The sequence below is a fragment of the Cupressus sempervirens genome, chromosome 10 (assembly GCF_028749045.1).
Source record: "Cupressus sempervirens isolate cs-2001-9-10 chromosome 10, ASM2874904v1, whole genome shotgun sequence".
In the NCBI taxonomy this organism is placed as follows: domain Eukaryota; kingdom Viridiplantae; phylum Streptophyta; class Pinopsida; order Cupressales; family Cupressaceae; genus Cupressus; species Cupressus sempervirens.
In genome coordinates this window covers 864,118,104-864,136,173 of record NC_143127.1, presented here as the reverse complement: position 1 = coordinate 864,136,173, position 18,070 = coordinate 864,118,104, and the positions used below count along the sequence as shown (strand labels likewise).

The following is an 18,070-nucleotide window of genomic DNA, read 5'->3' as shown; positions in this document are numbered from 1 at the left end:
ATCATAACTTTCGGGAGGGAAACAGTGTGGCAAATGTGATGGTGACATTAGGCCTAAAGGTGAAAGGACTAAAATGTTGGAGGGAGTTAAATGCCTTTCCCAATTGGGTAAGTGATTTAGTAACTCAAGAAATTAAGTATGATGAATCCTAGTTGGAGAATTAGTTTAAACTTTTGTGACCTGATGCTGAGTTGGTAGATAGGACAAAGTTATGAAGGATAGATGACAAGGAGGGATGGAACTTGTACTAGTAATAATAAATTCCCATGGCCAAAAATTTTGAAGTATGAGTTGAGGGGTTTTAAATTATTTTCTTATGCATGTTCTCGTACACCAGGATGAGAAAATATTCAGTTTTAAATGGTTAGTGTGCATTGGGAATGATGGAAAAGATTGGGAGAAAGATAGAGGCAGTCGACACATGACATTAATTTCTATAAGGGATACTATTATAATTACTAATAATAATGGTCATTATGTTTGCTTAAGGGATATTTTCTACCTAAGTGTGAAGTCATTCTTAGCAAGTGTTTCTAGGTTTGGAAGGAGACGAGAAGTTTAGGAAAAAATGCAGAGATGGGAGGCAACCTTATGAGAATTGAGTTGTCCATGATAGAGGAGAGTGCTAGGAATCCATTAGTGTGGTATATACTAAAGGAAGGTGGCTTCATTCCATTTATGGAGGCACTAAATGTGCATGATGGAAACTATTCTTTGCAGTTTGTCAATTCATAAGAGGACTGTAGAGTTACGATAAATGGTATCTCTTTCCACATCTCTAAGGAAGTAATCTCCCTGGCAACAGGTTTGGCTATGAATGGAAGGAAATGGAAAAAGGTGACTAGGGTAGCCAACGAAGTGAGTCTGCAATGCTTCTTTTTGGAGGGAGGAACCAATTTGGCACAGAGGTGGTTTTATGTAGGCAAAGCTCCCTGAGCCATGGAATGAGGTCTATTTGACATTGATGAAGTACTTAACTCTGGAAGGGAGGTATGGTGTCTGTTATTACTAGCACTTTCCTCTCCTAAACCATTTTCGTCACCATGATGTTATTTCCATTCCACTTTTTCTATTGCATGATTTAGTGGACTCAGTAACTGATGTTAAGGGAAAAATGATGAAGGGTGTTAATTTTACCATTTTACACCAAGGGTTAATGTTCTAGTTGTATCAATTTCACTTGGCCCTTGTCCCCCCTACGATTGTGGAGATTGGTATTCCTGCCCATCCTAACCCCCGGCCCCAACTGGTTCCCCTTAGGATCACGGGCCCTAGTGCCCCTATCCCACAACCTTCGCCCAGTGGGTCCCCTACTGATTTGAAGCCCACCCCCTTAGGAAAGATAGGGAGAGAGAAGGAACTGGAGGAGTCAGAGGAAGAAGGGAGAGGGGGAAGGAGGAGGTTAGGGAGGTTAGCTATGTCCAATGTGAAGAGGAAGCTAAAATTTGAGGCCTTACAAGAAGAGGATTTAGATTCGGAGGATACAAGTCATCCTAAAAGAATGATGAAGCAGAAGGCATCAAATTTTGGCAAGGGGAGAATGGAGGAGGAGGAGATTTTAGATTCTTTACGGTCTAGTTTGGGAGGTGGGATGAAGAAGAAGAATGAGGTGTCACATGTTTCAGCCACCATTGGGTTGGGGTGTGTGGATTTAACCCGAGACCAATTTCTTGATATAATGGATAGTGTGCCCTCCCCAGAACAATTTCCTCCCCTATTAAGGTTCCTCCCAAGGATACTGCTAACCCCCTATATGTGTAGGATGTCACTTTGATGCAGGCAGATGGTGTTTTGGGTGACATGCAGGAGGGTAACGTGGACATCACAAAGACGGCTAGTGATGAGGTGTGGCAGAGAATTCATGCACTGGAAGAAAGGATGTGTCTTTTGACAAAGTTCACTGTTAAAGTAACACATGCTGCTGCCACCACTCTTCACTTGCTAAAAGATATGGAGGGAGATTTGTTGAAGGAGGACTCCAAATTACTATTTGAATTTCTTGTGAAAGATTGGGCTAACATCCTCCTAGGGAGGAAAGAGGCCAAGAAGCCTTAATGGCTCCCTCCTTTTTTTATGTTCTTTATCAGTTGGTTGCTGGACTTGGCTAGGTTTAAGGCTATTATGCCTTTGTTCATTTATTTGTGTAGCTTTTCTAGACTTAATATAGGCAGTGTTAGGCCTATTGATACTCTTTTAGTTATGTTTTCAAACTATATGTTTTTGTTTTTTTAAGTGGTAGGGGGTTGTTTTGGTTATTGGTAATCTACTAGCAGTCGACCAGTTTAACCATTTATGGGCCAACACCCTAGTTTTGACTGCTTTTAATTCAAAAACAAAATACAAAATATAGAAGAGGCAATAATTAGTGAGAGATAAATTCAATTCCTATTTTAATACTAACAATAATCTCAACATTGCTCTATCAAAAGAAAAATATCTACAGATGGGCATTTAACAAGAACAATTTTTTCTATATACTCGCTACACATTGTCATGCCACACATGCATACTATACATAGTGCTCATTCTTCTTATATGAATTTCAATCATCATTCGTTATTGACAATGGTTTATTCACACTTGCATAAGCATTTTTTTTAATGTCATTAATTTTTTTATATTTTTTCAAAAAAAAAAAAGTATTTCTTATAATATCATAATTATTCATATAAGATAGAAAATAATATATAAATTTTAAAAAGAAGTCAAATATCACTTTAATAAATTCAATTCTCTATTTTTTTCTAAAGTAGTTTTAAATGTTACATTTAATAAATTCATGTAAGAGAGATATTTATCTATTAATATTGATTAATAAATTACAATAGCATCAAATAAAAATATTAAATTTCTTATGATTTCAAATAACAATACTAAATTACTTATAATTTTATATAGTATTGGAGCAATACTAGCTTATATACATATTTTATATTTATATAATAAGCCGAGAGATATCCTTTGAATATATATATAAGCTAGTAGCATTCTCGATGCAATGTGTTTAGCACAATAGATTCATTTGACATTAAAGCAATTTGTATCTTGTATATAGGAAAAATAATTTAGAAATATCATGCAATGGAAAAATTTAGAAATAACTTATTTTCCTATAAGCTTTTTTAGATCTTCTGTAAACTTTTTAAAAATAAGATATTAAAAAATAATAAGTTGTTATATATATTTTATTTATGTATTTACTAAAAGATTTTTTTCTAATATTGGCACTAGAGAAAGTTTTTCACTACTTTAGAAACATCTTTAATTTCAATTTAAAAGTAAGAAGTTTCTTTATCTGTGTATCTTTCTTTATTAGTTCTAGCAAGTGGCTCTTCAATATTTGTAGTTACACAATTAAATGCAAGCAAACATTCTTTTTTATAGCTATATGGACAGATGGGCTGACTATAAATTATTACTAATTCTTAAAATATAAATAAGTGTGACTTGTCAACTCATCATTCTACTAGCTCACCACTTTATAAAACATTTAAGTAAACATCAAATTTTATTAAAACAACCAAATGTTTACATTGATGAATGCTTCCATTGTAGAAAGCCTCTCAGCTTAATTAAAATATGATATTTTGAGATAAATCTAAAGATGGTAGAGTATGCAATAGTAGTGAGTAGAAGAATAATAAGAGAACACCCAAACTCAAATCCTTTCAGTCATCAATAATTAAGGAAAGAATAATGGAGATTGGAAGCATCTAAGGACATTAAGGAGAATATTACACATACATGATCAAAAACAAAGACAATACTATAAGCATCACATTAATTATCAATTACTTATCTCCCTCTCAATCATAGGGATATAAGGAGGAGTTAGACAAAACAAATAGAAGAAGACAAAGAAAAAGGAACAGTTGCTCTGCAAAAAGAAAATATGTCAGCATTATCTATGCATATCAGATGGAAAAGTATTAATAATCAACATAGAAACATAAGGAATAAGCAACTTAGATACACACAGTAAAATATAGTGAATGGATACACATATTATTCAATACTAAAGAGCATCAGATGATACATAGAGCAACACATACAACTAAGCTAGATAGAAAAATGAGTTTTTAGGTGGAATAAGAATCCAAAAAGTCCAAAGGACTAAAATTATATACGAGCAATCAAGAATTCATAATCCATATTTGATCTCCCAAGTGAACATGATTATATATTATATTTAGTTCGATACACTTAAACATGATTATATATTTTATTTTATTTCTATCTAGAATTACGAAGGCTAGCAGTAGTGGGGTATGTCAAATAGAAATATAAGGACAAGAGAAGAGGAATTACCTTGTGGGAGTTAATTAGTGATAAGGAGAGTAATCGAAAATATCTCAATGGTGAATGAGGAAAACTATTTTGGACCATGATTTCTAATCACTAGTTATGGCATTTAAAAATTGACTGCTCTACAACTTAACTTGCAAATGAAATGAGAAAATTTAGAATTCCAAATTAAAAAAGCAGAATGAATCAAATATAACTCAAAAATGTCAGAAGTAATTATGACTCTAACAACAACTGTCGTGAGAGTTAATCAATGTGGGAAATTTGAACATTATACAAAACAAACATTCTAGATTTAGGTGCCCATGTTTATTGCTCAATTATATATATATATATATATATATATATATATATATATATATATATAGATAGATAGATAGATAGATCAAATGTATCTTTTGTAATGCAGATAGTGGAATATACAATTATGTAGAGTTGGATCATATGTAATAACATAGTTATGTTGTTGAATCATATAATGAACAGTTCAAATACATTTCTCTCTTCCCATGTGTTATGTCTCTGAACTGTGTTATGCTTCTGCATTTATGTTTTTTCTAATTCTAAATTTCTAATAAGAAACCCTAATTTTTTAAAACAAAATATGCAATGAATAGGACCTTAGAAATCTCTAAGCCATTCAAGATATTACAAATAGTGGATGAAGACAATTGGTTTCCAAATGAAGGACACAAAGTCATGAATCAAAATAACTTAGGAATGGATTTGGACATCAAACTAAAATAACACGAGCGAATATTCACAAAAACAAAATATGTCAAGAAAGACCCAAATGGATGGACCATGATAAATAGAAAAAGGAAGCATTTAGCTGGTAATCTTAAAAATCCTTTAAACCTAGATCCTTCCATCTCTTCTTAAAGTACTACCTCGCGTTCGCTTCATCAAAATCTATTTAACCCTATTCCATATAATCCCCCATAGTAGGTTTCAACCCCCTGATGTAACACTAGGCCTTGCTACCAAATCCTTCTCTTTTTAAGGATTCACTCAGGCTTATCACTAGCCTATTAGGGTTCCTTGATGCCCTACTCCCTAGAGGACCTTTACTCTATCCTCCAATCACATGCCAACCTAGTTACATCAATAGTTAGGTTTGTTTCCTTACACAAATGCTTCTTTACACCTCACTGTTAATCTTTCTCCTATGGTTTCTTGACCAAATCCTCCATACATGTAGTAAGATGACTTTCTATAATGGTCTTGGAGTTCCCTTGACATTCTAGATGCCAAACTTGCAAGTTGGAACCAAGTTTCTTACCTACAAGTCAAGATTGCTCAAAACAGGGATACTAGAATTAGCCCTCCAAACTAAGTTTTTGAATTTTATCTCCAAATTGCTCCAAAGAAGATGGAAAAAAAATTGGATATTCATATACCCTTTTGGGAAAACTTGAATATTTTGTAGGTCTTTGATCCTTGTAGTGTCCGTACACCTAAAATCAACTTTTTAGCCTACTTTTAAGGGTTTAAAAATTGCTGACTAACTTGGCTAGGGTATGGTATTTCACCCTCCAAAACTCATCCTGGAAATTTTTCCCTTAGTAGGATTCTACCTTACTCATTCCTCCTTCTACACCAATTGGTTTGAAGTATCCACACACTTTCAAGCCTCAAAACTTATCTTTTTGATATGTGATCTCCTAACCAAGTGCACAAACTTGCCTAGAACATCACCTTAAAATTGTTTTTCATGTGTCTCGGGGCCCCAAAAATATTATATACATTATGTACATTGGCTCTGCTACCATGTCCCTTGAAACCATGAAGAACTCACAGCAAGAATTCACAGGTGAGCCATTTTTTTTCAAAAACACAAAACTAGAAAAACACACTACTTAATTAGGAAATATTTTCAAAACCCTAGTAGAAGAAAATTGAAAATCTAACAACTTAAAGAGAAAAGTATTGTACAAGCATGAAAAAACCAAATCCAATACCAGATTGATCAAGTCAATCCATTTGTTCATACAAGTAATGTAAATGCAGAAAACTATCTAGCAAAATGTGCATTCACTTGCGCAATTAAGCTTATTACAATCCCCAACAATTGGGATGTGTTTGTATGGCAGATATATAGCCTCCCAAAGGGACTGTAGGTGGTTGGCATAATCACCAAGCTCAAACTTGCACTTTGCAACTTTTTGCTCAAAAAGTTGTCAAGCAACTTTTCAAAAAGTTGCACAACTTGACAACTTTTGAGTTTCATGAGAAACTTTACTCCACGTCATGTTGGGACCTCTTGACCTATTTGGATTGAGTCAAAATTGATGTCAAAACATGAGTGTGACCCTAAAACACTAATATGCATATTTTTAAGCCATTGTGCATGTTTGACAACTTTCACACATGTTGCACAACTTGACATCTTTTACATGTGTTCACTTCCTAACTCCTCTGTGACATCCTATGAGTCCTTATCCATATAAAATCTTGAAAACCCACCATATATGACAAGGTAGATTAAAATTCACACCTTCTTCACACTCCTCAAGGTCCTAGACCTATGCCTTTTAAGCCACAAACCAAAACTTAGAAACACACCACATTCGTCTACCTAACAACTCCTAACTTATTCACCATCTTGACTTGGCTAGAGTCAATACAAGCCCATCATCCCAAACCAAAAAGGAAAACTTAACATTGGACTAGGTGCTCCTACACCATACTCTCGCAAACAAAAGAAGATAATCCATCCTTGCATTGATGAGGCTGGGATCAATGCCCAACCTTTTGAAATCTAACTCTCTCACCCAAGTGGCATTAACATCACCTTTTTCCAACCACTAGATAAGATGTTCCATGTAAGTCTTGGTCCTAGTCTACTTGTAGGCCCTAGAATCCAATACTTTAGTTTCTTGCAGAGATGGAGGACTGAGCTGAAGGCTTTTAAAATCATGTAGGATCTCCTACACATACTGATCAGCAGATGCGCCACGCCCTCTATAAGAAACCAAATCTTCAACATTAAAGATTGGTGGTATTCCTAGGTCTGCAGGTAGTTCAATTTTATATGCATTTTCTCCATACTTGGAAAGTACCCTGCAGGGTCCTAGTCCTCTCATTTGGAGATTATGTGGTGTCTCTTTTTGCAACCTTTGTTTGTTTAGGTGAACCATCACAAAATCTCCAATCTAAAATTGTAAATCCCTTCTTGAGGCATCCACTTTCTGCTTAACTATGTCAGCATTTCTGGCCAATGTCTTCCTAACATTTTCGTGGAGCTCTCTCATTGATTATGCAAAATATTCAGTATAGCTATTGTTTGGGCTTTCATCCTTCAAGGTTCTCAACTCCAATACTCATCTAGGATATAAGCCATAGACTACTCAAAGGGACTCTTACCTGTGGACCTATTTACTGTGTCATTATAGGCATATTTAGCTTGACCAATGATCTAATCCCAAGTCTTCCCATACTCATTAGTATTAGGAGGTTTCCAAGACTTCTATTTGTAACCTCTATTTGACCATCACTCTGTGGATGGTAGGTAGATCCAAAGGACAAGTTAGTTCCCAATCTCCTCCATAGGGTTTTCTAGAAGTAGCTCATGAATTGGTGTCCTTATTTGACACAATACTCATTGGTAGCCCATGAATCCTAACTACATCTTTGAAAAATAGATTAGCTATTTGACAAGAATCATGGATAGTCTTGTAAGGTAAAAAATGATCCATCTTACTAAACGTATCCACAATCACATAAATGTTATCAAATCCATGCCTTGTTTATGGAAAACCAACTACAAAATCCATACTGATGCATTCCCATGGTCTACTAGGGATTGGAAGTGGTTGGTAAAGACCAACATTTGAGGATGTCCCCTCAGCTTTTTGGCATACAATGCAATTCTCTTCATATTGCTTAATGTCCCTAGTCATCTCAGACCAAAAATAGGACATAGTGACTAACTCTTGACTCTTGTTGACTCCAAAATGACCACTAAGTGCCCCATTATGCTTACTCATCATTGTAAACTTCCAAGACCTTGGAAGCTTGAACACAACTTGCTCATCATTATAATCACAAGTGACACAACAACATCATGTTGCAATTATATAACATCTCCTATGTCACCTACAAGATTGAATCTTCCTTTTCCATCTACTTGAATATTGCAAACATGAGAAAAATATTTTTTATCATCAGAAAGAACAAGTTTTTAAAACATATAAACCACAAAATTTGGTCATTACAAAATTATTATAGTCCATGTTGAAATTCAATGTGTTGTTTATGGATTCAAATGCGTAGGATGTACAAGAATCTCACATAGTTAGAAAGAGAAACTACACTTTCAAATACTACCATTACAAAATCCTAAAAATAACCACAAAATATTACCACTAGAAACAATTGTTCTAAATATTACAATACAGAAGCCTAGAAACCACAAATTGTTATCATTAGAAAATTATTATGATGCATGCTGAAATTTACAACATTGTTTCCCAATTTAGTATGCCACAACCTCTTGTAATCAAATCTAACAAACAACACTTCTAAATACTACCATTACAAAACCTAAACACCACAAATATTACAAGTATAGATCCAACACTTTTAAATACTAGCAATTGCATGCTTTTGTGCATGCAACACTAAGCCGATATGAGATTGGCACAAAATATATCAATAATGTTGTGCATAAAAAAAAATCTAAAACTAAAATAAGGACCAACAAAGAAGAGAAAATGAGATGAAATAGGAATGTAGATAAGACAATCAAAACAATATATAATTTAAATTGTATGCAATAAAGAATATTAAACTTAATAAAATTTATATCTCATAAAAATATTTTTTCAAATTAGTTAAAATATTTATTTTTTAATAAATGATCTTGAAATATTACTAAAATCTAAAACCGAATATTAAAAAAAAAGGAATATGCATAAAATCAAAATAACAAGAGAATACTTATCATTGTAGATTATTTAATCAAAATTTGAGATCAATGATATCATATTTGTTAAAAGTATAAAAACTTATATTACAAAAAATATTATACTTATTTTTTAAGAGAATTGTAATGACAATTTTCACTATAATTATAAGCTTAATTCTAATATTAGGATTAATTATTGTTGTTATTGGTGTTATTAAAATATATACATGACCCACCATAAATCAAAAGATGGGTTTGAGATTATTGAAGCACAATAATATTATATGACAAAAAATAGATAAAATTCAAATGTAAGGTTTAAAATAGGAAAAAATGATCTTTAAAATTTTTTTAAAAATAGTAAAAGAGAATTTGATTTAATAGATAATATGAAAGGTAGTGTGAATATTAAAGAATAAACATAGCACATAATATAAGACTATTGTAAGTTTTAATTACAAAAAAGTTTGAGATTTTATATATTATCAAAAGGTCTAGAAAAAAATAAAATTAAAATAGTTTTTTAAAATTATTGATATATATAATTGTTTTAAATTATTCATTTACATAATTTTTTAAAATTACACATTTACATAACTTTTGAAAATTACACATTTAGGTACTTTTGAAAAAATAAATTATAAATTGAATACGATAAATAAAAAATTACAAATGTGAATTGATATTATTTCATTTATCAAATAAGTCATTATCTATAATTGAAAAATTAAAATAGTTTTTTAAAATTATTGATATATATAATTGTTTTAAATTATTCATTTACATAATTTTTTAAAATTACACATTTACATAACTTTTGAAAATTACACATTTAGGTACTTTTGAAAAAATAAATTATAAATTGAATACGATAAATAAAAAATTACAAATGTGAATTGATATTATTTCATTTATCAAATAAGTCATTATCTATAATTGAAAATATTTATTTCATTCTTGGACTTAATCCTAAAAAACAATCAAATTTAAATTGTTAAAATAAATGATTATTTTTAATAATGTAACATCACTTTGAATGATAAAGAAAGGACATCTATGAAGATTATGTGACAAATTAATAATTGAAAAAAAAAAAATATTGTCAAAATAGAAATTATTTTTATTATGCATCTTATGATTTTTATGATAAACGTTATTAAGAATTGATAATTGAATTATTTTTGTTTCAAAGGAGAATCTAGTTTTTGTATAACAACTTCAGTGTTTAGCATTAAAAGTTAATAAGTTTATATATATTCTCTTTCAACTCTAAAGTATATGATAATATGAACTTAGTTTCATTTTAATTCATGTCAATTTAGTTTCACAATAACAATATTAAAACTTTATTGAAAATTTCTATTGAAACAAATTATTGAAACCCAATCTACAAAGTCACTTAAGCCCATCCTCATGGACAACATAAATCAAAATAGGTGGATGAAAAGCAACAATCTCCATCTCATTCTCCTATAATTGCTCCATCTCCAACCAACCAATTCAATTAACTACACAAATTGTTTTAAAAAAATATTCAAATAATTTCTCAAATCTTGTATAAATCTACCTTCCAAGGAAATTATAGGGAGAAATTGAAACTTTCAAGAACATAAAAGAAAACAACATTACAAAAAGACATCACGAATGGAATGGAAGAATCTAATGCAAATGTAGAAAATTAGAAAAGAGAAAATATTAGAACCTTGTCACTAACATTGATAATGATAAATGGAAAGTATGAGAAGAATAAAGTTATTTTTTAAAAAAACTTCTAACAAAAGGTTTTTGATCAGAAAAAATCTGAAATTTGAAACCTAAAAATCTTATCATTACAAGATTGTTATTATGCATGTGTTTACATATTCCCTTTTGTTATAAACTCTAACAACCCTTCATCCATTGTACAAAGTTGGTATAAGAAGCTTGTCCAAACTATAAATGAAACCATCTCAAACTCAGTTTGGCAAATAGACCTTATTTGAAAATTTTGATTAACCAATTTGTGTTTGGAAGATGAAAAAGGAAAAGTAGCTTGCTATTTTTTATTACAACATAAGAAGTCTAAAAAAAAATTTCACTTGTTATTTTAGCTTTCAGATTTTTTTTTTAGTAATTTTAGAAGATAAAAGGAGAAAAATAAAAGCATAATTTATTAGCTAAAAATACTCTTATCAAATAAGAAATTTCTAATTTTCAAAATTTTAGTACTTGCATTGTGGATTCTTTCTCATTAAGAATTTTAGATTATTTGAATGATTTTGATGTGATTTTTCAGTCATGTCAAAGCAATTAAGATGAATTTATTGTCTAATAATTATTATAAGATGTTTTTAATGTGTAATTATTATATATTTCATGGATTGCTGTTAAATATATTCATTAAGAATGTTAATAATTTAAAATTATAAAATTTCCTTAAACAAGTATGCGTGGATATGATTGCGTTTAAGAAAAAACAAATGATAGCATATGAATAGTTGGGAAGTGCAAGGAACAGCCGAACTTTTTGGATTTTTTCAAGCCGCCATTTTTGCCATGCTCGTTTGTCTGTCTTCAAAATTATTAACAGCTTTCATCAACCTCAAGACTCATAATTTGCTATGAAGATTTTGCTATTTTTGAGAAAATAAGACATTGTAAATGTGACTATTTGAAGTGGAGTTACTGTTCATCTTCCTAGGAAAATCAATTTACACTTGTTTTTTCCTCTCCATGCAATGTAGATTTACAGTAGGAAATTTACTTGCTCGTCCAATCTTTGATCATGGCGACTGACTGCAACAGATTGAAGACATGTAAAACCTGCAACAAAAGGTGTTCTCTAATTCATTCTACCAAGCCTTCAAATTCCACCGTCTCCTCTTTTTTTAAAGTCATGGATGATAAGTGCTCGCCCATTTTGGTCAGTAAATCTGTAACACTGAATTATTTCTTCTTTCACATGAAAAAAAAACTTTTTTTTCCATGTTTTTCTTTTTGGGATTAATAGTGTAACAGTTTTTTCAGACATCAATTTCGTATTCAATATTGTTCCACAACGCAAATTTAATTTCTTCCTTAGTGTGATATTTACAGTTTAAGACTGGTCGTTAGATTTAAGAAAAAAAAATATGCATTGATATAGATTATGGAAATCTAATAAACATAAAAAAACACATTTTTTTTTGTAAACATGAGATACCTTCCCTACATGCAAAACAAATTCAATCAGATTTGGTGCTAAGAAACTGTTATGCAATTGATTTGAAAAAGAAAAATATGCATTCATATGAGTTGTGGAAATCTGATGGACTTAAAAAAACCTTTTTTTCTTTCTTAAACAGGAGATACCTTCCATACATGCAAAACAACGAATTGAATCAGATGAATGCAGCTATGTTATTGTGGAGGGCCCAACAGGGTACCTTTGGGAGAGCATACTTTGTTTTTGTGGTACTTGTCCATCTTTCAAGAATGGTTGGGAAAATTTTGTTTCATATCATTCAATACAAGCTGGAGATATAATGGTTTTCAGAAACATGGGAAAGAGATTGTTTGTTGTTCAGATATTCCATTCCAGTGGCTATGAAAAGCAAATAACACACCCAAAAGAGCTTGTTTTTCCACAAGGGGGTCCTGATTTGTGCATAAATCAGCCACAATGGCTAACTCTTCCTGAACATCCAAAGAAAATCTTGAGAAGTGACCCAGAAAACCACTCGGAAGAAAATGGCCCATTGCCTTTAAGTAGCCGTGCAAAACATAATGCTTTTGGTAAGCATAACCTTCGTTCTATAGCTAAGCATCGCATAGATCAACCATCAACATCTGGTGAGTACTTTTCTTGTTTGCTTCTAGTCAATTACATTACCCTACATTTTTTTAATTGGGAGAATATATGCTACCAAATTTTCTGAAAAGCTCTCAAATTTTATACATGATTTATCAATCTATGGAATGGGTATTCATGTTTTCAAATTTGTTCAAATATCCTCAAAGGGTCTTTAGTCTATTGGTCAAATTGAATGGTTCATAAAGAGCCTACCAGAAATTAAGTAAGAATGAGATTGAAATTGTAGTCGAAATAAATTCAACTCAATGAATACTCCTCAATCTTTGTTCTTAAATAAAAAAACCAGCAATAAAACTGAACCTTTAAAACAAATGACTCAAAAATTTCTAATAATTGTCCTTAAAGTACATACCATGGCCTATTTTTGATGTATTTATGTAGAGCAATATAACTTCCATCTACTAAATTGCTGCATCTTTTGCTTGCATGTTGGCATTTGCCTATGAATCTTTGAAGATGGCAGACCTAACAATCCAAAGGAGATGAGAAAATTTACAAAGGTAATGAAAAAGGCTGCGGTTACCAAATCATTTTGGCTAGTAAGTATGCACATTCCCTCGCCCTCAACCCTTTTGCCTAAAATTATGGGGACCCAAAAACATGTGAAATTAAATCTTACTTTCTCTGCTCTGTTTCAATTGCAGACCATTCCAGTTAAGTTTGGTAGAAAATGGCTTCCCCAATCAAAGGTAGGGGTGGTGTTAATATGCGAGAGGAAAAAATGGGTGGTGAAATATGTAGGAAACCGTAAAGAACTTGGAATTGGATCTGGGTGGAAAGAATTTGTTGTGGGCAATCAGCTTAAGGTAGGGGATACTTGTACTTTTGAATTGCAAAACACAAAAAAGTATGTTTTTGCAGTCAAAATCTTCAGAGGCTAATATGAAAATTTCAAGTTAGCGCACGCCATATATAAAGAAATTTAATGGCAGTAGAACAGAGTGGACATGAAGGCCTAAGCCCAAATGCTAAACGATCAAAGGCTACTTGAAACAGTCTATTTTGGATTTCTTGGCTGGGACTGCTATTGCTATGTTTGCAGTTGTTCCCATACAATTTAAGATTTGACAATTGTTCTGAACTTCATTTTGGGGTTACCAAAATTGAGCTTGCAAAAATAAGTCAACTTTGACTATTTATATCTGTATAGATGTACGTTTATAAAATGCAATTTTTATCATTTTCAGCAGAATGCTCCGATGCAGAGTATGCAGATTATATTTGAGGAAGCTCATTATCTATGTGTAAAATCCACATAGATTTTGTTCTCTTGTATATTATGCCCTTTATATAATTTGAAAATTCAGTGAAACGAAATTGTATTTCAACATTCAGTTTCACATTGCAGAGAAGTTCATGATCCCAAGAAAATGCATAGCATCTTAGAAATTAAGAGATTCTAGGATTCTTATATATGTTTCTTTATCAAATGTTATAATGTTTGTAACTACTTATAATTTTCATTTAAGTTTGATGGTGAAGATGTTTGCTTGCTTGAGAAGATCACTATTTGAAATGAAGGGGAGTTGTGTGTACTCATATTCTATATTAAACTTTAAATACTTAGATTCTGATTTTTAGTTATTTTATATAATTATAATTATTATTATATTGTATTGTTTCTTTTATCATAAAAGATTGGAGCTGAGAATTTTTTATTGAATGTTAAAATGATAGTACATTAAATTTGATCTTCGTTTTGGGCACTGGTAGAAAAGATTAGAGTATAGAAAACCTCCGGTCTAGTCTGGAACTTATTCAGTCTAGATTTTAGATTACATGATAAAAGTTGATGAGGGTTTAATTCAACTCTTTTACATTTATATTACACTGTTTAATGGTGGTTAAAATACAATTTTCATGTGAGTTTGATGGCGAAGATTTTTGCTTGCTTGAAATCTAAAGAGAAGGGTTGTGCATTCATATTTCAAGATGGTCTTATATACTACCAAACTTAAAATTCCTGGATGCCCATCATAGTATTCTTATAGAATTACAACATTTATATTATCATGTTTAACAATAGTTAAATTACAATTTTTCTCTATTCTGATGATAAAAAATTTTGCTTGCTTGAAATCTAAAGAGAAGGTATGTGTGTGAGAGAAATTAAATTAAATTAAAAACTCAACCCTAAAAAATTTGCTCGGCTCATGAATGTGCCGAGTGAAATTTTGTTCACCACCAATAGAAGCCGAGTGACAGGAGGTTGCCAGTAACTCGGCACAAGAGGAAGCCGAGTGAGCTCGGCTCTCAAAGGGCAGCTCGGCACAAGCAAAGCCAAGTGAGCTCAGCATCAACTGCAATGCTCGACAGCAAGTGGAAACCAAGTAAGCTCGGCAATCAAAGGAAGTGTCGAGTGAACCTGTAAGCTGAACTTACAATACAAATTTCTTCACCATTAAAACCAGGAAGCCAAGCATTCAACAAAGAACTTTTCAACTGCAAAATATGCAATGATGGATAGGAGAAGAACAACAATAATATTAATGCCTGCTTACTTGCTTGCTTGCTTGCTTGCTATTGAAATATTATAAACTATTACAAAAAAAAATCTGGGAGCATTCCACTTCAACCAGAAAAAATTCTAGAATCTTGTAAACTTGGAAAACCTAAAACTTCAAACTTCAAACTTGCAGCTCTAATGGCTGCATACTACAATGCCTAGAGCAATCACTGCTTCAACAGGACAAATCCAAAAACTATGTACTTACAAAACTTCCTTTTTGTCTCCCTGCAAAACGATTTGCACACTTCGTGCTTCTTCCTTTTGTTCTGTTGAACACTGAAACTTGTCTTCCTTCTTTTGCTCTGTCGATCTATTGCAACTGATCCAACAACTAGAATGAAACATTCTTTATGGCTATATGCCATTTTCCCTCTCAACGTTCAAAAATTCAAATTCTCCTACCAAACATAAATGCCTGTCGTCCATGGGTACCTGTGGGAAACAACTTGACAGAGTAGCTGGGCATGGGGCTCGAGGACAACCTGCAGTCTATGTGAATTTCCAACAATGTGCACTCATATTTCAAGATGGTCTTATATAGTATCAAACTTAAAATTCTTAAATACTAATTCATATCTTCATTATAGAATTATAATATTTATATTATATTGTTTAACTGTGATTAAATTACAATTTTCATGTGATTCTGATGGTGAAAATTTTTATTTGCTTGAAATCTAAAGAGAAGATATGTGCACTCATATTTCAAGATAGTCTTATATACTACCAAACTTAAATTCCAAGTTGTTGATTTTAGTCTTTACAAATAATTATAATATTATTTCAAAATTTAAATAATTAGATGCTTGGGTAACAAATATCTCCGTTACAATGTCTTTCATGTTTATTTCATAACCCTTCGCTATTTTAGTTAGTACACCAAAACAATCCTTTTTAGGTTTTAATTTTTCTGGCTTATGTCTCTTTGGTTTTGACAGTAATATAAGAATTTCAATATTACTGGCAAGTAATTGTATGTGTTACCTTAGATCAAATTCTATATCAAAAATCATTAAATTGTCTATAATTCAATGTGATGGCAACTGCAACTGGAACAAGGCAATACTACAAGTTGTCCAGATGTATTGAAGTATATTTTGTTTCTTATATGGATTTTTGAAGAAAAGAACTTGGCAGAGTATTTACAGATATTTTTAATTCCATCTTAAGTAGATGCTAGAGATTAAAATTCCTTAACAATTAAGGATTAACTTTGAGAACAAAACAATCCTCCTGTTACTACAGTTAATGAGATTTAGGTTTTGCAATAATGGGTTCCTATGGATAAAGAAGCTTAACCTCACTCTAGTTATTTTATTGTGATGATTGCCTTGTTTTCACTAGCAAAAGAAATATAGGCATTCTATCGGCCATTTTTAAGCATCACCTTTAAATATCAAACATTAAAAAAAAAAAAGTTAAATCAAAAAATAATAATAATTGTTTTTAAAATATTAAGCAGCTAAAATAAGGATAAGGGATTACCCCTTAATCTATATTAACACTCTAAAAATAGCAAAATAACAGCATACGAATAAGTAAATAAATTAACAAGCATCCATCTAAGATAACCTGTAATCAAACTGCTAAAATATTAACACTCCAAAAAGATACACTGTTAAGATGACTCAATAGAAAAAAATAAAGCTAAAACTGCATACATTAAAAAAAAAAAATACACTATTAAGATGACTCGAGGCATTCAGATGTAAAAAAATCTATTAACAGAAGAACAACAAGGATTGAAGTGATTTATTTTTCTTCGCTTGAAGAACTGACTGAATTACTAAATAGAAAGAAGCATATATTTCTTTTAATATCAAACATTGAACTCTTATAATCAAGTTAATCTTCGAGTCATACGGATTCACTGAAACTTTTGGAATCTGAATAGCTTGTGCTGTATAAATAATCTAAAGCTAGAGCCCTAAGAAATTTAGTACACGCAAAAATGTAGGTAGTGCCAAAATATTGAAATGAGAGTGTGAAATTCAATGCTCATAAATTTTGTATCTTTAACACTGCCTTTAGGACTTAAGATAAATAGCCTTAAAATTAAGCTTGATTTCTAGAAAGAAGGAATTCCAATCTTACTAATAATATTGACAGCTCCTTGTCAAGGCACATAATAATATGATGGTTTGTTCCTAGTGAGAAGTAGAGTTAAAAAGAAAGGATAAATTCTTGAAAACCGTTTGGATCTGAACATTCAATTTGAATATCAGTAGTTCCATAAAAATCATATATATATATATATATATATAATTTAATTTGCATAATCAAATCGACCAACAATATTATAAATCGCATTCCAATAATTTTTTTATTCTTGCATCTGATTAAATATAACAAACTTACATAATTAGATTAACCATTTAACATCCATAATCTCCTTTCAATGCACTTATCTTTTCTAACAAATATTCATATAAAACTCATGTAATTCAACACTATGATATAATCCCTCAATTTCAGTATTAAACTTTTTAAACATGGCTTATCAAAACATTTTGAA

General features: G+C 31.4%; 1 protein-coding gene across 1 annotated transcript; it reads left to right on the top strand.

Annotated features, from left to right (window-relative positions):
* The first annotated feature begins 1,417 nt into the window (after nucleotides 1–1,417).
* LOC149536752 (B3 domain-containing protein REM16-like) lies at nucleotides 1,418–14,025 on the top strand. Its single transcript, XM_089806339.1, has 5 exons — nucleotides 1,418–1,609; nucleotides 1,780–1,908; nucleotides 12,538–13,024; nucleotides 13,503–13,585; nucleotides 13,691–14,025. The coding sequence occupies exons 1-5, from the start codon at nucleotides 1,418–1,420 to the stop codon at nucleotides 13,925–13,927; spliced, it is 1,128 nt and encodes a 375-aa protein (XP_089662465.1). The 3' UTR covers nucleotides 13,928–14,025.
* Nucleotides 14,026–18,070: the final 4,045 nt, after the last annotated feature.